Consider the following 20786-nt stretch of genomic DNA (forward strand, 5'->3'; position numbering starts at 1 on the left):
TAAATTACATTAGAAACCCCCCCTCAAACTTTTGAAACCCCTCAATTTACCCCTAATAAAAAGCTAGGACTTTTGAAAGTATTTTGACAATAAATTTAAATTGGTGATATTTAGACCAATAAGGAATATCTTATTTGGATGTTATCACTCTTGTTTGACGTATGTCTCGGATATATCCCTATATCTTTGCCTAAATGTGTCTCAGCTAATTTTGTTAACATTAAAAGAACAGTTTTCCTGAGCTCTAGGGAGGAGTATAACAACATGAGTGGAGACAGAATCACTGGCCACATTATACATTTTTTAATAAACAAGGACGATCAAGTGAGAGAGAAACAAAGCAAATAACATGAGCACGGTTTAAAGAAAGCAATGATATGTTTTATCTCGATTAGCCTTATATAAAGTTTTTTTTGTATCAATCTGTTTGCGTGCAGCGAAGGATCTCGCTAACCGCTGAACCGATATGGTTCTACTTTACAGTTAACATTGTTCCAGGTAAGGTATATAATTAATATAAGGAAGATTCCACCTACGCTCCTAATATAAAACGCATTTAGAAAAGAATGTCCCTCCTACAAAAACCATGTTTACATTTTTTACAAACAACCGCCCCCCCCCTTCCCTCCCCCAAGTTCTCTTGAGTCTTAGTTCTCGTGTTTGGTTTCAAATATAAATAATTGATCATAACTTACATAGGTTATGCCATTATCTTTTGTATTGACAGATTATTACTTCGGTATGTTTTTGGCGATTTTAGATCAACTTTTCAACAAAAAATGTATGAATGTTTCCTTGAACAAAATCAAAGCAGGCACAGTTGATTAGAGCTCTAGCTTCTAAGGATACACCCTAGAGGACGTAAATATAAGATAATTGATTGATATACTACAAATTGGCATATATGTATACTAGAACAGCGCATTACTAAAGCTTTATCAGGAATAATTTGTGTAAATACTTTTAGAGAATTTATGGTTCATTTTCAAGATCCAGTTAAAATAAAATTATTCTAGACCTCAAACCTTACTTACTTTTAGTTCAGAAAATATTATGTATGTGAAATTTATTTTAACAACAATTTTGCAAACAAACATCCAAAATTAACTTGAAGAGAAATTTTAAAAAAAAATGTATTTACCTCTAGTTTAGAGAATTGATTGTAAGTAATATTTAAAATCATTCCACACAAGAACATGAGAATAAGAAAGAGGAAAGAAAGCTTGGCTGAAATTATGTTTCTGTTTTGTCGTCTTCGAATAGCTGAAATATAAAACAATGTTGATTTCATAAAGTCCACGGTACAATGTTACTGTATTCGATAACTTCAAAAAAAACTAAGAACTTTTTATGGCTGCTAGCTGCAAAACAGGTAAACTCACATGCGCGAAAACTACTTATTACGCGCATGTTTTCTTTAGCCAGGCGTCCTATGTACATTGCTTGATCTTAGCTATATTACATGATTTCACAAAATTGAAAAAAAATCCTTAGGTCAACTTTTTAACCCTTATATAAAAGTAATGTCTGTTTTGTGTCTGTCACGAAGGGTCTAACTATCAGCTAAAAGGATATTGTTTTCCTTCACAGAAAAGCTTCTTGTAGGACTTAAGAAGGTTTTAAATTATTTTAGGAGAAATAGAACAGAAATTGTCCATACAAAAATACCCCCACAATTTTTTTTGTATAAACAGCAAATAGTGAAGGGTCTATTTCCTCCACTTGTATCACTTAAGTTCCCCTGGGTTTCATAGCCGGAGCCCCTAGTATTAAATACAGGAGTGATTAAAAGAAATTACTGATTGAATTACCTAACATGTTACTGATTCCTTCACAGCTGAGAGCGCTCACAGTACTCATTCTAGGCTAAATTAAAACAGGTATAATTATGATCCTAATGTAGTGGGATTTGCTTGTCGATAAGAACAGATATTATCTATAATACAAAGTAGAACGATGTCCGTCCGTCTGTCTGTCCGTCCGTCCCTTAAGATCTCGGTAACCACTGAACCGATCGGATTCTACTCTTCAGGGAATATACCTACTGGTCCTGTGGTGGTTTTAGGCTATTTTCTTGGGGGGTGGGACACCCCCAATCCCCCCAAAAAACAAAAAAATCCCCCCCTCATTTTTTTTTGTAGGGAATTTCCTTGGTCCTTTTACGTATTTCGCCCATTTTTTTCATCACCTCTTGGGGCAAAGCCCCTAGAGGCTAGGAGCGAAGCCGTTAGTTATATATATATAACATCAGGGAACACTCTCTGCTTCTGTTTTCTTTTAAAATGTTAATTAATCAAAATATTTATTTCAGTCAACATATTAAAACACAATTATATGATACGAATATTTACATAGGTATATTGTTTATATAGTTTTATTTTATTTATTTTAATACACAAGAAATATCAAATATGTTGCCTAGTGGCAGGACCTAACGCAAAACACAATGTGTAAATTTTTTAGTATAAAGTGGATTATTAAACAATAACACTGTGATCATGCGGTAATATATATTAATTATGCATACTTTCCCTAATAGTTATGCTTAATCTTTTTATTTCAAAATTGTGATATTAAGTACGTTAAAGGGAGTGTAAAAATTTCTCATCTGATTATCAAATCTTAACATTTACTAAGCACATTTCACTACACTGATCAACCAAAAATGTCCTATTCACAAAAATATCCAGAAATAATGCCTTGATTTTATGGTATTTTGAGAGGGAAAATGGAAAAAACAGGGAAAATCTGAACGTTTTTGTTTCTTATAATGTTTGTAGGGATATTTAACTTGTCATATATAGTTGAAACAATTTACTTACTGTTAAGGATTTATTTTATGCTATAAAATTGCCAATTCGTTTTTTTATAACGTAGTAATTAGGTAATAAAGACATATTTTAAATTCGTATTATTGACAAAAAAAATACCTCACTGTCTACAAAGGGTTGAATCTCATAGGTTATAGATAGCCTGATATCTAGTTGCCGAAAGTGTACGCAGTTTCCTGAGTGTTTCCTCATCCTAGCTCAATATTTACTACTAGGTAAAAAAGCTTCAAACTTCAAAAAAAAATCAAAATTTAAAAAATTCAAATTTATAATGTATAAATCGTTTATACATTCAAATTTTGATTTTTTTTAAGGGAAGTTTGAAGATTTGTAGCTAGTCGTAAATATTGAGCTAGGATGAGGAAACACCCAGGAAACTGCGTACACATTCGGCAACTAGATATCAGGCTATCAGGTTATATAAAATAATAATATCCTTTTTTATTGTGTTAAACAATAAATAACCCACTTTGGAGAATTAGTTTACACTTTTATCACACTGTTTATAAAGAAATATTGCGTCTTTATTATTTACAAATTTGTAATTAAAGGTGGGCGAGAGATGGGCCATTTAAAGTTAATTGGATACTAATAAAAAACCTGTTTCTGGCTTTGTTATTGTATTTGGTTTTCAATAAAAAAATGTTGCTTATTTTATCAATTTCTAAGTAACTATACATTGGATTAAAGCAAGGATTATGTTAAAAGTCAGCCTAACTGTTAGGAAAAATCTAGAACTATGTGAAAAAGTTTAATTTTAGCTATAATGGGAGAAAAAAGCAATTTAATGCACATTTTATATAATACGGAAAATTTCTTCCTTTCCCCGTACCTTATAAAAATCGTCGGAAAAAGCCATTTTTTAAGCAAACAAAAGCGCGTATTGCTCTATTTGTGAGATATTATGAATGAGATAATGTTAAGATTTGATATTAAGATGAGAAAAATTTACATTCACAGTCCCTTTAAGTAGGAGTAATTTCATTTCTCTTATTCATTCGAAACCGATTCATATCCGGTGGATTAGAACCGGTTCTCATCTACACTAAAAAACTATGTCTAGCATCGTATTATATCCAGTTTTCTACGAATATGAAAATGTACAATCATAAGATTAAAACTAGTTTTAGCCCGTGCCTTCGGGGTTAAAAAAAACTGGTTTAATCTTATAATTGTACATTTTATATCCGCAGAAAGCTGTTTATAATAATATGCGAGAAATAACTATTAATAATGTAAATTTGTATAAAAATATTCCATGACTGGTAAATTTAGAGACGTGCATGAGTGGGTAGATACACTCCACTAGCATGGGGAGGGGATGCTGTAAAATATTAGAAACCATACAAAGATTTCAAATTTCAAAACTGGCGCAGATTTTCCCCAGACAAACAGTGGAAAGGTGACGACCTACATACCTGGAATATACAAATTCCGGGGGCGAGAATCCGTCACATTTGCCATGCCCTCATGGTTGAACTACAAGGCTTTCAAACTCCATTCACAATCTATGTTGTGTGTGGCCTCAACGACATCGACTCCAGCACTGACCTCGATATGAATCCCATTTTTGATGATGTAGACAAGTTAGTTTCTGTTGTCAAGGCTCTCAACCCGGATCACATTGTGAGGTTTATAACCTGTCCGATGCCTCCTCGGCTATCGTGTCTGGGACAAGATGATTATGGAAACCGTATGGCCAGAAATAACATCATGAACAAGACAAAGATGATTGTGCAGCTGAACTCAAAATTTCAAGATTTAAACTGTCAAGATCCTTTCTATGGTAGCCATAACAGTCAGAATCCTCGCCTTGTCGGACTACACATGAGGGGTATTAAAACTGTAAGAGCTGATGTTCCTTATGGTGACCTTCTTTCTGATTTTGGTGATAATGCTCACTTCATTGCTGCTGGATTTCACTGCAAGCGTGAATGGAGAGTACACTATAATGACATTGACAGCCCAGATTGGTTCCTGAACACTATGCACTTGGCAGACATGATGATCTTTAAATCTGGGCTGTCCATTTACAGGTCAATTTGCTTAACAAACGGTGTCAACCCTGACGGCTGGGCCACCAACACACTCTTCTTCAATCAAACAAAGGATACAGCAGCTACAACTCCAAGAAGATTCTATGATATGCGAGAGTATGGCTACCCTATGGCCTCTAATTTTTCGGATTTAGCTAATGCTACAAAGATGGATGATTCAGATAACACCGTCCATATCCATGACAATGAATCCACTTCTGGCTCGTCCGATTCCGGCAGTCTTTCAGATTGGGAGGTCGAGGTGAACAACTTTATAGCTGAATTAGACCAGGGTGCTAAAAACTAAAACTAGCAAGGTGAAATAAGGATTACCTTTTGTTATTCTGTTGTTTTTACTTGTTTTTTTTACATGTTCCTATCATGGCCTTAACATGTTGCCTAAGAAGTTAATCTCCTTCATAATGTCTTAAAATTGGAACTTTGCTAATTAAAAGGATTGTACATCATATAAATATTGAATTACAACAAAATTAAGTTCTTAAGTCTATAGTTATCTATTTGTCTTTGTGAATATTATGGGCCTAAAAAGTTGTCTAAGTTTGTGTATCAACCAGGATTACCTGTGTCACTCCTTTGTCTACACTTCTATATTTATACTTTCTTTGTTGTTTTTATACTGTATTACTATCCACCATGAATTTAAATTTCATCTGCCTAACTTAAGTAATAGGTTATGGTAATAGAATCAAATTAAATTGATTACACTGTTCATGCTATTTTTGTTATCTTTTATCCTCAATTAAACTCTCTGATTACTTGTGAGTTAATACCTTACATTTCATTTTTATTACTGTTAATTATAATATTGATGAGGGTCACAGTAAAGTCAAATGGATGTCCTTGGTTTCCTGCCTGGGAGTTCCCCCCCCCCAAAAAAAAAAAAAAATATTATATACACTGGAAAGTAATACCTCAGGGTTGTCAATTTAATTTAATTTAGCTTGAGGGCGTTGAACTTTGACAATAATTATTAGTGTTAACCACTGTTTTATATATTATTTATTCCTTGTTCACTGAATGTTTCATTGATTTAAGATATACTGATTATTTCATGCAAATTGTTGCTTATCAATGAATAAATATTTTGTTATTTTTTTACTCCATGTTAGTCTTTTTTATATATAAGTATTGCTAGCCTCACAAGTTACCTTAGTCTGTATTTCCCTACAAATCATTACAATAATTATTATCTCAAAACCTGTCTGGTTTTTTCTGTTATTATGGGTTTTTTTTAATTAACTTATGCGGCGCCGCCTTTTCTAACGCACTAGTACTTCGTGCTTCATAGTAGCGTCTTATTTATGTATGCCATGCCCTCCCATAAGGGTACTAATTGTTTAATCTAGGTGTTTTTTTTCGTAAATCTGATCCCGCATATTGCCAACCTGGCGGCTACCTCTCTTTCATCAATCTTTCAGGGCTGGTTCTACACCCCATGGTAACATTCTGTTCACGGGTCACCAGCTTTCAACTTATTTTAATCCAGGCCTATTTCCCATCCCCCCCCCCCCCCCCCACTTCCTTATGTTAATATTGTTATTCTCATTTAATTATAAGTATTGCTAGCCTCGCAAGTTATCTTAATCTGTATTTCTCAACAAATCATTACAATATATTGTTATTCCATACCCTGTCTGGATTCGCTGTTAATACGGCTTTTTTAACCTTTACGTCGCCGCTCTTTCTAACACTTTATTATTACGTGCTACACAGTTGCGTCTTATTTATGAATGTAATGCCCTTGTATAAGGGTACTAATTGTTTAATCTAGGTGTCTATGTCTATATCTTGGTTCTAACTGATCCCGCATATTGCCATCCTGGCAGCTGTCTCTCTTCCAGCAATCCTCTTGGGCTGGTTCTACACCCCATGGAAACATTCTACTCTCACTGATCAACTGCTTTCAACTTTATTTAACTCAGACTTTTTCACCCTACCTTCTTATAATTTTGTTCTTCAATCTTCTAACTCATATTTTACCTTTCATATACTTTTCCTACCTAAAAATGCTTATGTAAGTCTTCTCCCAAGCCACCTCCTTCCCTTCCCCTTTTTTTATATATTCTTTTTTGCACTATTTAATCATTTTTAATAAAGCAACTTTAATATTTCTGGCTTCTCCTTCCCCACCCCCATTTCTCGTGTCTCTTAACTACTTTTCTAATTGATTATCCATGTATTGTTTTATATGATATTTTTGTGAATATTGCTGTCATTGGATTATTTGTATGTTCTCTTTATTTTTCAGGTGAAGCTATTCCAATTTTACCATTGTTGTTCTATTGTTAATATGTCATTCTTGGAAATATTGTTAAACTTTATACTTTCTGTACACATAAAAATTAAAAAACCCAATAAATAATTAAACCTTAAGATTTCAAATTTGAAAAAAATAGCCTAAAACTACCCCAGAACTTGTGTAAAGGAACTATTAACGTACATATGAAATAACTTACTACTTTTTACATTAGGAAATGTAAATACATTTATTACCTGAAAAATTGAGTTGATTCTTGTTCTTAGTTTAGGAGGAGGTTCTGATGGTATATCATTACTATCACTGTACACACTTAGTATTTTTTTAATAATGACATATCTTTTAATCTCTTAATAAATTTTTTTTTCTGTCTTTGAAGACATTAAAGTCCCAATATTGGGGAAGGTTTTAGGCTATTCTTTCAACATTTTAAAACTAGAGACTAGTGTGGAGCCGATGGCAAAATTAATATAAAGGGCTTTCGAATAATTTAACAAATTAATTTTTAACATAAAAGATAATATATTTCTACAAGAATAAATTCTTTGTAGACTCCTTCAGAATTCTTGATTGTGTTATTTGCTCTGTGTGTAAGTATACAAAATGATTTCTATTAATTCTAACCCAATTTATACAGAAGCTTTGCTAATAAAAAGTCAACTAAAATTATAAAAAAAAATTCCTAAGAAATCTTCTTATCTTTGGAGTTTGAGGAGGGGTGGTTGATATGTCAGACGAAACATCTGGCTCATTTACCTGAAAAAAACAAAACAATTCTATTCAATCACACAGAAAAATTTTATAATCTACAAAAAAGAATTTATTGTATTAATCAAATATAAATATGTCTGGTTTGAACGTTTGAACACCTGATAAAAAGTTCGTGGCTGATCGGAAATCACGGATACAACTGCCGAGCCCTTCTTGTACCTTTGTTTGTTGATCAAATGGATGAAGTCCAATAACCCGTTGTTGCCTTATCAATCTTCGTGACTGCCGACCATTCTAAAATATTACAAACCATTGACTTGGTATTATATTGAATTATGTCTCTAATAAGACAGATAAACAACTTCAAATGGTTCAGTATTTATGATATATTTAAAATTTTTATATTAGGTTCAGTTCACAGTAAAATGTTACTGAGATCGATTATCTCCATTAATGAATGAACAACGAAGGCTGCTTGCAGCCAAATGGCTGAACGCATATATCATATTCGAAGGCCTACAAATAATCTGGAAATCTTTGTATGTATTTAATTTTAATAAAACAGCTACAAAAGCTACTCCAAAACTTGTTATACCTGTGAGAGTGCAATATCTACTGAGTCCTGGGGGCTAAGAAAATTTCTTTTGGTGTAGTTATTTAAATTAACAGAACAACTGTTCCCACTATCATCATTTGAGTTGGTGTTCAGAGAATCAGATTCTTGGTCCCTGAAAACAAAAGTAAATTAAGGGAGGGAGTGGACATTTGACTGTAAAATAAACTGGTTCCCAAAGATTTATAAACATGTTCTCTCATTCCGTGGCTTAAAAATGTTGGAACTTTTAACAAATCCTAGTAAATGTTTAATTTTGTTCATCATATTTAGGGGTGTACATAAATCCTTCGACCATTATCTACTCCCTTAAGATTCTGGGTTAAGGTAATGTATATAAATATTGTCTTATCCCTAAAGATCCCAGGGTTGAGGTAATATGAATATAGCCTTATTCTTTGAAATATTGTTTCAATCTTTTGCTTTCTAACCCTTTTTTTATGGCTATGCAATCTGAGTGCTAGACTTTTACCTGATAATTTCATGTCTTCTATTAAACGGACTTTTGCTACATAACAATCCTGATCATTTATCATTTGAACATTTCTCTATTCATTTGTAGTATCGTAGTTATTCTTAAATTCTTTATGTCGGTCGCTGTCAGGAATAAGGTATAACCAACAAGCAAAATAAATCTAAAAAAATATTTGGGGGGCAAATGGAGAGGTCGTCAATTTTACGATGTGTTGCCCCCCAACGACAGCTGAAAAACACGTATAGGTTTCGTGATTTTCTTCCGAATTAATTTCGTTATTGGTATGAGCTGGGTCGCTGTGCTACTTACATAAGAAATTATTGGAGGGAAATGTATATTCTATTATATAAAGTAATAAGATTCTTTGTCTGTATCGAAGGATCTCACTAACTGCTGAACAGATACGTTTCTCCTTTACATTGAAGCTACTTAAAGGTCTAGTGAAGGAAAGGTCCACTGCCCAACCCCCTTAATTCTAAGTGCCCCTAGAGGTCTCTAGGGGGCGTAGCCGCTGGTTGATAATAAAGTATTCTACAAGAAAAGAAACAAAATGAAACATAATTTTTACTTTTTATTATTATTATTCTGTAGAAAGAAAAATATTTCAAAAAGATTCCTGGCTTTGGAGATTTTGGTATAGATAATGAAGCTCTTTTCTCTGCTCTTCTCATTTGATAATCCAATGACTTACTGAAATAAAAAATACTTTAAAACTAAAAAAAGATAATTATAAAAACATTTTGAAAATAAGAAGGAAAGGGATTAGACTATGCATTAAACTGTTTTTAAACTATTTTTGAATGGGGGGTCAAAAATATACTAGGACACCTATAGAATCAGACTGCAGAGCCCAAATTTGAATTAAGTCCCCAATAAACTTTTTTTGGGGGATTTAAAAATTAATTTTTACTGTTGCTCTGGTCATTTTTACCAGATCAAAGGGTCTTTTTTTACTTCGTGTAATATTGTAACTTAGTGAACAATTTTATATAATTCACTTTATACTGATACAATAAAAAAAACATTACTCTGTTCAATGCACATAGGGGCAACAAGGGGATTCAATTCACCACCCCCAAATCAAGTTTTAATCATTCTATGAGTATTATCATACCCAATGTACATCAGGTTTCAAAGGAATCGTAAAAATACGCTTTTTAAGTAAGCTTTCTAATGCCTGATAGTCAAGAAATGCAAAAATTTTCTTACAGAAAAAGGTATATTTTTTGTATTTCACCAACAATTTTAAAAGTATTATAAAATCTCTTAGAATTAACGTAATTAGACAAAATAACTTCAGGTGAGTCATGAACTACATGTATTTTGACAATATAAAAGAAAAAAGCACAATTTAAAGAAATAAGTCCTAAATAATTCTAGTTGAAGTTAAGATTTTAGTTTTTTTTGTTTGTTTTATAATCAACATTTAAGTAGACAGTTAGAGGAAACATGTTTTCACAGGTTGCCACCGGCTAAAAATACGATATTTGATTGCCCAAAGACATATTTTAATCGCCTGTACTGGTTTCATTTACCCCCCCGCGCCCCCGTAGGGGTTTTTAGCGCGTTTTCTGAGGGTGGGTGCACGAAAAGTTTGTAAGAAAAAGCGTTTAAATGCGCTTTTAAAGTCAAAACTTAAGATATAATTCAATTAAATAAAGACACAAAAACATAGGTATATTGGGAAATAGCTATTCAGACTTTGAATTAAAGTTAATAATAAATATTTTCAAGTTCTATTGCAATAATGATGAGGGGGCGAGGGGGGGGGGCTAAACCTAAATCTAAACCTCTTTATGTTCGAGGTTTTAATGTAACTATAGATTATTACAAATATAAGGAATAATACAAAGTTCAATAAATTGATGTACATCCCCAATGATAATACACAAAATTATCTTGTGTAGATTAAAATTAGTATTTAAAACCTTTGAACACATAACTTTAAAACTTTGGGGACTAGTGTTATAAACAGCCTAATGTCCCCTCCCTCACTGCGGAAAGGTAAAATCAATATGCAAATAACGTGATGTTCTTATAATCAATTGAAATTGGAATTAGCAAGTAGCCTATCCCTCTGTCATTTGGTAATGCTTTGTTTTAAAATTATGCAGTTACATGGTCTTTATGTTTAATGTCTGCAGTTTTATTTAGGAAGGACATTGGGCTGTTTATTACACTAGTCCCCAAAGTTTTATAATAATATTTTTATATTCGTTGGCTTAACAACTTAAGGAATTTTTTTTATTGGTTGGTTCATTACGTTCAGTGTCAAAACATTTCAACCATTAATTGTCATCTACAGACAATTAATTTTGTAATATAACTTTGTGTATCAATATTGGAGATTTACATACATTAATCAGTCATTGTTTTGTCCCTTAGATCCCTGGGTGTTTATTTATAATACAAAGCAGATTTATGTCTAGTCTGTCCCTTAAGATTAAAGTAACCACTGAACTGATTGGGTTCTAATCTTCAGGGAATATATCATCCTTAACCCTCCCAAAAAAGAAAAAATCCCCGTCAATTATTTTAGCCTATCTGTCTGTCTATTGGTAATGCTTTTTTTATATTATGTAGTTACATGGTCTTCATTTTTAATGTTTGCAGTTTTATTTAGAAAGGGAGGGGACATGTGCTATTTATTACACTAATCCCCATAGTTTTATAATAACGTTTTTATATTGGTTGGCTTAACAACGCGACATTAGGAATTTTGTTTGATTTTTTATTGGTTGGTTCATTAAGTTGAGTGATAAAACGTTTCAACCACTAATTTTCATCTACAGACAATTAATTTTTTTGTAATACAATTTGCTGCATCAATATTAGGGATTTACATACATTAATCAGTCATTGTTTTGTCCCCTAGATTCCTGGGTTTTAATCTATAATACAAAGTAGCTTGATGTATGTTCGTCTGTCTGTCCCTTACGATCTTAGTAACCACTGAATCGATTATATTCTAATCTTCAGGGAATATATCTACTGGTCCTGTGGTGGTTTTAAGCTATTTTCTTGGGGCGTGGGACACCCTCAACCCTCTAAAAAAACAAAAAATCCCTCTCAATTTTTTTATGCAGTTAATTTAAAATGTAATGGTTGCAGCACCAGAGGTATTTTTTTTTAAATTACCTCTTGGGGCAAAGCCCATAGAGGCTAGGGGCGAAGCTGCTAGTCTATAATACAAAGTAGCTTAATGTCTGTCTGTCTGTCAATCCCTTAAGATCTCGGTAACCACTAAACCGATTGGATTCTACTTTTCAGGGAATATACCTACTAGTCCTGTGGTGGTTTTAGGCTATTTTCTTGGGTGGTTGGACACCCATAACCCACCCAAAAACAAAAATCCCTCTTATTCTTTTTTTAATGTATTGGTTGCAACACCAGAGATACTTAATTTTTTTTAATACCTCTTAGGGCAAAGCCCCTAGAGGCTAGAGGCAAAGCCGCTAATATACATTAAAACGGTAAACAAGAATCTTAATATCAATATAAATATAGATATTAGTTATAAAAATTGATGTCAATCATGCCCACATTTAAAATGAATTTATTTTTATTTAAAGTGAAACTTGTAGCTAGCTAAAATAAGGATTCCCCATCCACTCCCTTTACACCATCCCCTCCCCTCCAGACCCCAACAACCCTAATTTGACACTTTGAACACTAAAATCGGCCTACAATTGACATATATACACTTTCAAGGGCCCAAAAAGCACGTTATAGAGTAGCTGCGCTACTGAAAAATTCTCAAATTTCTCTGATAAGTTTAGAAATGCATTCCCTGACCTCAAAAACCCCTAATATGACATTTTGAACACGAAATTCGGGCTCTAAATAATTAAATCCCCTTGTTTTTGGATTTGCCCCAATGTGCAATGGAAATAATTTTTTTCCTAAAACAATCAATTTCATTGAAAAATCTGACATAATACAATAAAAAACATAATGCTGAATTTAAACCAATTAGAAATTAGAATTTCCGAAAGAGTGTTTTCACAAAGTGACTTATTTCAAACGTAATTAAATAATTTTATTTAATAAAAATGAAAAGAATGAAAACCCTACTCATAAAAGATACATACTTTTTAAAAATATGTTTGAATAATCTTATTTTATATCATATTTGTATATGTGACAAAAATAAATTTGTTGTATTGCATAAACATTTGTTGTCATCTTAAGATAGCCTGATATCTAGTTGCCGAATGTGTACGCAGTTTCCTGAGTGTTTCCTCATCCTCGCTCAATATTTACTACTAGCTACAAATCTTCAAACTTCCCTTAAAAAAATCAAAATTTGAATGTGTAAACGATTTATACAATATACATTATAAATTTGAATTTTTTAAATTTTGATTTTTTTTTTTTGAAGTTTGAAGCTTTTTTAGCTAGTAGTAAATATTGAGCTAGGATGAGGAAACACTCAGGAAACTGCGTACACATTCGGCAACTAGATATCAGGCTATCCATCTTAATTTATTTAACCCTTTACAGCCAATTTTTATGTGTTTTAATGTATAACTAGCGGCTTCGCCCCTAGCCTCTAGGGGCTTCGCCCTTTATAGTTTTGGGAAGTCAACCCTCTTTAATAGAAATATAAAAAAAAATATTCTTTGTTTAATTACTTTGTGGTAAAATTAAACCCAGGTTGTGCGCTTTATGCACAAAAATTTTAATTTGTACAAATTAAACCCAGGTTGTTTGCCGTATACACAAAAATTTCAATTCGTAAAAATTAGACCTAGGGTGTTCGCATACACAAAAATTAAAATTAAAAAAAATATTTTGATTTTTTTTTGGGGGGGGGGATTCATGGGGGCTTCGCCCCATGTTGCAGTGGGGTTCCCCCACCCCAATTACTGGTTTTTGTTTTAAAAAAATTAAAAAAAAAAAATTTTGGAAGTGGGGATTTTTTCTATTTTTGGGGGGTTGGGGTGTCCCACCCCCCAAGAAAATAGCTTAAAACTACCAGAGGACCAGTAGGTATATTCCCAGAAGGGTAGAGCCCAATTTGATCAGCAGTTACTGAGATTTTACAAAAAATGTAAAAAAAAAAATTTGGGGGGTTGGATTTTTTTTATTTTTGGGGGGGTTGGGGGTGTCCCACCCCCCAAAAAAATAGCCTAAAACCACCACAGGACCAGTAGGTATATTCCCTGAAGAGTAGAATCCGATCGGTTCAGTGGTTACCGAGATCTTAAGGGACAGACAGACAGACGGACAGACAGACGGACAGACGGTCAGACGGACAGACGGACAGACATCAAGCTACTTTGTATTATAGATAAACATGAAACATTTTTATGTTAATTCATTGATATATTGTAAAGAATTAATTTTTAATTAGTATTGATAGATAAAATCAAAAGACCTAACTTTACTGTATACTAGCATACAATATTTACAAAGCAAGACACTCTAAAAGCTGAGTATTTTACCTACAAAGGGAAGAAACATCACGATTCAGTAAAAATTATTTAATCCATAGTAAAAAATAAACTTTAAAATCCTAATAAAAGTTGATGTGGGCAATTGTTCTCATTTTTGGCTTTGCAGTATGATTCTACAGATGTCAAAGTATATTTTTAATATACCTTTTAAAAATAGTTTAAAAACAGTTTAAACAAGTCTCTGAAATCTTATAAACACGTTATACCATCCGTTGCTCAAGAACTTTGAAGATGTTTATCAAATCTTCTACAAACTTTTCTCCCAATAATTTTAAGAATTATAAGGGGTAATTTTGTTCATCATAGGATAATTTGGGTGGTATTACTGTACATCAACTTATCGTCAATTGTCTAACTTTAGAAAAGCTTCACGTTTGCCAATATGAGAGGAGGGGGGGGGGGGGTTAGGTTGTGTATTAATCTTCCAAAAAAGTAATATCCTAGAGAAAATAATTATCACCTATTATTGTTGGGAACATGAAGGTTATTTGAATTCTCAGTCTTACCATCCTAAAATTAGAAAGTGTAAAATGAGAAGGAATAAAAATTTATTTTTCACTCAAGTTTGTTTTATCTTTCCTTGACCTATAACTGTTGTCACTTTATTGACTTACTACTTCAAAATAAATCAAAGATACCTTCACAAACTTGATTCATAACTTTAGAACCCGAGCTTAATCTTTTACTTCACAGACTGTTTGGCTGCGGGTTGACAGTTCGACGACCAACATTTCCTACTAGCCATTGCAAACATACTAAACGCTGTAACCTACGTTAACTGCGATTGGTCTAAGTAAAAGTAATGAATAGTTTGCCTTTATCTTCTGAAACTTTGTAGGTTGTTAAACAGCTGGCTTAACGGATTAGGTGCTCATCATTTTGCGAGATAGCACCAGGTCTACTTATGTGTTAACCTAAGCTGTGCAAGCAGCTGTTTTCCTACGGACTTCCTTCAAAGTTGCCCAAACAAGTCAAACCTTTTGTTGCCAAGATTTTCTTCTATCGTTCACTGTGTCAAATGATCTCTGATGAAGAAGAGGAGGTTTCGTGGTTACAGTTGTCTTCAAATTTATAAATTAAACATTTTAGGTATGTATACATAGATAGATATATCAAAATTACTAAAGAGCATTTCAAGAACTAGTTTCAAGAATATATAATCATTCTAGTAAGGCATCCATTGTATTTCCGATGGATATCGTTTCAGGGTTATCCTCTAAAAAATAGCGTATAGCAGTAGGTGCACAGGATTTTAACAAGAGGGTCCGCGAATCGCAACTCAAAATTTTACATCGCCCTTACATTTTTTGGCTCCGCATTGAACCAAAAACTGAACCTTGTCTCTTTCAGAATGGTGTATCAAATGGGTATACATTGTCGAGTGTATCCACCCCTCATTAGTGGGGTGGATACACCTCCCTTCTGAAAGCCTCTGCCGTATAAAATCAAAGATAATTGTCTTTTCATAACGTAATTGATAAATGCCTGAATTTCATTGAAACTAGTGTCTTCTAATGGAGTTTCTTTAATTCTAATTGTTATTTATTAAAGCCTCAAATTTCAATTTAGTTTAGCAGATAATGTCATCAAATCACTTGAAACTACAATTTAAATATTGTATACATATAGTACATACATCTAATGTATGGCAATATATGATTTATGCTTTTATCATTTTGTGTTATAAAAGGATAAGAATTTTATGTTATTAATGAAATAGAAAATATAAAAGGCTTTTAAATTCCTAATTTTGTTAATGAATCTTGATAATTGTGGCGTTCCAGGGATCCAATCCTGAAAGCATTAATTATTTTCTGTATTTCAAAATGTGTTTGAAAACTTCTGCAATAATAAAACATTTTCTCGTATTCATTTGAATCCGGTGGATAGGAACCGGTTCTCATGAATACGAAAAAACTATGTCTAGCATTGTATTATATCCAGTTTTCTACGAATATAGAAATGTACAATCATAAGATTAAAACCAGTTTTTTTAGCCCCGTGGTGCCGAAGGCACCGGCTAAAAAAACTAGTTTTAATCTTATAATTGTACATTCTATATCCGCGGAAAGCCGTTTTATAATACGATACGAGAAATAACTATTATTTCATTCTCATTAACATAGGGAGCATTTTGGGTATCTAGCCTCCTCTGATCTCCCTCCCCCCTCCCTTTGGAGTCCTAAATGCCCTACCAAGGCACTTTGCTTTCAGAGGTGAGGGTTGGGTCCAATTGTTTTTAAAACGCTCCTTCCCTCTAGATTATGCTCATTATGCTCTTTTTAGTAGTATAGATACACTAGGGTATGACAAACCGACCACATACTAATATAAGGTGGAAATTAGGTTTTCTGATTAACCTACTAACATTGAATGTTTTTGCTGCACAGATTTTATTAATACAATTGTTCTTATTTTGAAAAATTTACATTTACCAATATTATTGGCACATTTTTAAATTCTTGATTAATAATATACTTACTAGTTCATTAAATGATCTTGAAACTGGATCTGTTTGATATCCAATTCCCGCAGAACGACCTATAAATTAAATTAATTTTAATTTAGGATCTATTTAGACTTTAGTCACGGAGCAGTGATTAAAGAACAGATGTTCAGTGGTCATTAATCAAGAATATATTTATATAAAAATCACGAAACTTTTAACAGTTGTCTTACCTTTGTCTTTTTAGAGACAGGGAGCAACACTATTAAGGAAAAAAACCTTGCCCTTATTGTTCAAGCAGTTCTTTTCGTAGTATCTCACAGACAGATAGACACTGTTTCTCTTGTACATTAGGAAAGTTTATAAATACATATTCACCTGGACCTTGAGGTTTTGTTCTTTTACTTGCACGGTTCACAAGACAGAATATTATTGCATAGCTACCCCCTGCGGGGATATAGAATACTAAGGCTGGTATTACCTAAATATTAATATTATATATTACTAGGTTCACAAGACAGAATATTATTGCATAGCTACCCCCTGCGGGGATATAGAATACTAAGGCTGGTATTACCTAAATATTAATATTATATATTACTAGGTTCACAAGACAGAATATTATTGCATAGCTACCCCCTGCGGGGATATAGAATACTAGGGCTGGTATTACCTAAATAATGATACAATAAAACAATAGTGAAGACAGGGAGGGATAGAACATTCGAATGTAAATTATACTTGTATTCCAAACTAGTATTATCCAAGCTTTCAAACTAATAATTTGAAACCTAGTAATTTCTAAAAATCGTCAAAAACCAATAATAATTACCTGAGAATAGACAGCTAAGTATTCTAATTCTTCATTGAAATTATCACAGCTTCCCCTATAGAAAGTAAATAATTTAAATCATGACTCCAAATCTGTTCAATTTTCACTTAAATGATATGAACTGTACTGAAAACATTACACATATGATGTTTATAGAAATTAGGTGGTTTTCTTCATATCGTAAATGGATCTAAAACGGTCTTTCAAAAATTGAAAAGGATTTAAAAATGCTTATATATTTTAAGCAAGAATTAAAAGAACCCCGTGGGGACATTACCCTGAAAGATTATGGACCTGCTCGGCCTCACTTAAAGCCTCCCGTAGAGGCTATAAATATACATTTTGTAATTGTATATAACAAGCATTTTTTCAACATAAAATTCACGTCGATTTTGTGTCATCTTCTTGCTTATTACTAGTGTTAATGTTTGTCGACATAAGGTGATCATAGTTTTTAAAGGGAATCAATAAAAGTAATCAAAATAATCCATAAAAGATGTATTGGTTTGTTTAAAAAAAATAATATTCTTAAGAAGCCAAGAACCTGTATAGTACTATAAGTAACAAAAATTAAAACTCTTTACTGTTTTGTAATTTGTATTATGTATTTGTAATTTGTTTAACATGATACCAAATATTATTATATTAGTATAAAAGGTTTACAAACAATATTATCACATAAATAAATATGAAAACCCATCTAACACTGAGTTGACCAAAAAATTTTATTTAACAGAATTTTTTTCTTCATAGAATGTGTTTTTCAATTTAAGAACCAATATATTTACATTTACTGTACCGAAAATACTCTAAGGTAAGTCCCTTCAATGGTCATGTTGCCAAAAAAAATCTTTAACCTTATCTATAAAAGGTGCTAATATATGTTTAAAAATCTTATTTTGCAACACTTACTGCGTGCTAACCAACTTACAAAACATCAATGAATGGTGGAGCATTTTCTCTTATAAAAACCTGAGCATTTTTAGTAGGGGCGTTTTTCTGTCAAACTAAACATATGGAAAAGTAAAGAGTAAACAAATCAGATATGTTTAAGCACATTGTGGATAAAATATGATACAGTAACTTTATATCTATAAATAACTTATATTTATTTTGTATTATTGTAATTACTTTCAAGATTAATTTGTTTATTTATATACTTTTAGAAAAATAATAATGATATGTCCTCCCGTTTGAGAGATCATATTTGATAGCTGTTGACTTAATTAAACTAATTAAATGTTCGATCTGTTGCTTTTGGCTTATATGAGGCTAAGGCATATATTTTAATCAAACTTTTTAAATTTATTCATTTACAACAATACCATAAAACTATACTCAATTTATTTTACAGTTTATTTTAAATTTATTCATAACCCTAAATATAATACTTAAACAAGATGTAAACAAGGATCAAATAATCCATACGTAGAAAAGCCCAAAAATGAATAATAAACTATCGAACATAGCCAGATATAGAGAAGATGATAAGTGTCATAAAAATTAATATTTGGAAGGGAGAAAATCACATAAACTTTTTTTATAGAATATAGATTAGTCTTTGTTTCATGAAGACCGAAGGATAAAAAAATCAAAAACTGAATATCAAAGAAGGACATTTTGACAAAACTTTAACTGTCTAACTTACCGATGGTCTGACGGACGGAGGGATAGAAAAAAAGTTAATTATATATAAGCTTCGGTAGTAAAACGTTGATGTCTACCTGCAGATACGATAGAGTAGAAATGGTTCTGACCACACAGCACCTATAGTAGATATTCCAGCGGCCATGGAGACAGCCAGAGCTGGCAGGATCCTAAAGTCAATCAGTAGAACAGTGATTCTTAGATATTAGGAGGGATCTAAAGGGATAAGAAATAGACCGATAAATTGATGTAACTAACTGTTACAGGGATTAGTATGTCGAGTTTGAAACTGATAGGACAATTCTAAACATGCATAATTATCGTTACGAGCTCTCGTTTTGTGCATAACAATATTACTTTACAAATTAACTATTTTTTTCTAAAAACACAAACAGTTTTGGGTATAGTCCATTTCGTAACATCGCACCTTATGGGGCGATTCTTCGTATTTTCACAGTAGCTTTTCTCCTATTTCTAGGGGGGCTCTAACCCTGCGGGGCAAATTACCTAACCCTGTGGGGCAATCACCTAACCCAATATAACCTAATTTAACCTAAAATAACCTATAAAAAGCCATTTTAAAAATACGACGAATCGCCCCTTATGAGGCGATGTTACGAAAGAGACTTATTAGACATATTGTCGTGGTATTCACTGTTTTAAGTATTTATCCCTTGTTAACCAGGTACGGATTCGCTTCTGAGGCGGGGGCTGGCCGCGGACAGACCGGATTACTAACATCAGCCTGAAAAAAAATCCTTTTAACTCTAAATAGTTGAAACTAATTAGGAAAAGCGTACAACTCCTTAGTTGAACCCGAATCTCTAGGGGCATAGTCCCAATAGGAAGGTGAATGTTTATTAGGAATGAAGGGATGGGACAATGGACCTTAAATCAATTATTTAGGCTGTCTTAGACGTTGAATACTAGCACAGTATGCCGCTAATTAGTTAAACTCTAAAAAGTAATCTTTAACTGTAATCCATCTGATAAGCCACATTATTCTAATGCCCCACCCAGCCACCCTATTTTGGTACTATTTTGAAAAAATAACTAGGTTCTAAAACTTTACAGTTTATGATCAAATACAGAAAATAAACAACACTTTTTAACTGTTGAATGCCCCCCCCCCCCCCCTCCGACCGATAAAGGTGTGACTATTAAGGGTTAAAGTAAACTAATAAAACTAAAACAACTATCTCTAAAGATGCCTAAAAGCTGAACAAGAACATTAAATTGGTTCAATTATTTTAGAGATCTTACCTGACGCAAAATTTCTAATTCTTACCTATATAAAGATATAAGTGTCCACATGATGTTGCTGCCATACATAAATAGGAAAGGAATAGCTATAATAAGCTTACAAACTGGTACTATGTTACCCCTAAAACCAATACTTCAAGATAGATGTTACAAGGATTGTAACAAGAAGCGAGGCTCGACAAAGAAGCCACTTGA

The 20786-nt window shown here is 32.6% G+C and overlaps 1 protein-coding gene across 1 annotated transcript; it reads right to left on the reverse strand.

Annotated features, from left to right (window-relative positions):
- Window positions 1-756: 756 nt before the first annotated feature.
- On the reverse strand, window positions 757-19612 carry LOC145312504 (uncharacterized). Its single transcript, XM_080151761.1, has 17 exons — window positions 19406-19612; window positions 17682-17736; window positions 17228-17330; window positions 16886-16944; window positions 16148-16197; window positions 15874-15934; window positions 15381-15464; window positions 14864-14913; window positions 9513-9634; window positions 8942-8990; window positions 8452-8584; window positions 8076-8150; window positions 7828-7901; window positions 7382-7457; window positions 1812-1866; window positions 1142-1263; window positions 757-852 (listed from the first exon to the last, which is right to left on the reverse strand). Exons 1-17 carry the CDS (start codon window positions 19471-19473, stop codon window positions 757-759), a joined length of 1332 nt encoding a protein of 443 aa, XP_080007887.1. The 5' UTR covers window positions 19474-19612.
- Between the last annotated feature and the right edge of the window lie 1174 nt (window positions 19613-20786).

This window comes from Acartia tonsa, chromosome 2, assembly GCF_053477335.1.
Source record: "Acartia tonsa isolate MP-2025a chromosome 2, ASM5347733v1, whole genome shotgun sequence".
Lineage (NCBI taxonomy): Eukaryota > Metazoa > Arthropoda > Copepoda > Calanoida > Acartiidae > Acartia > Acartia tonsa.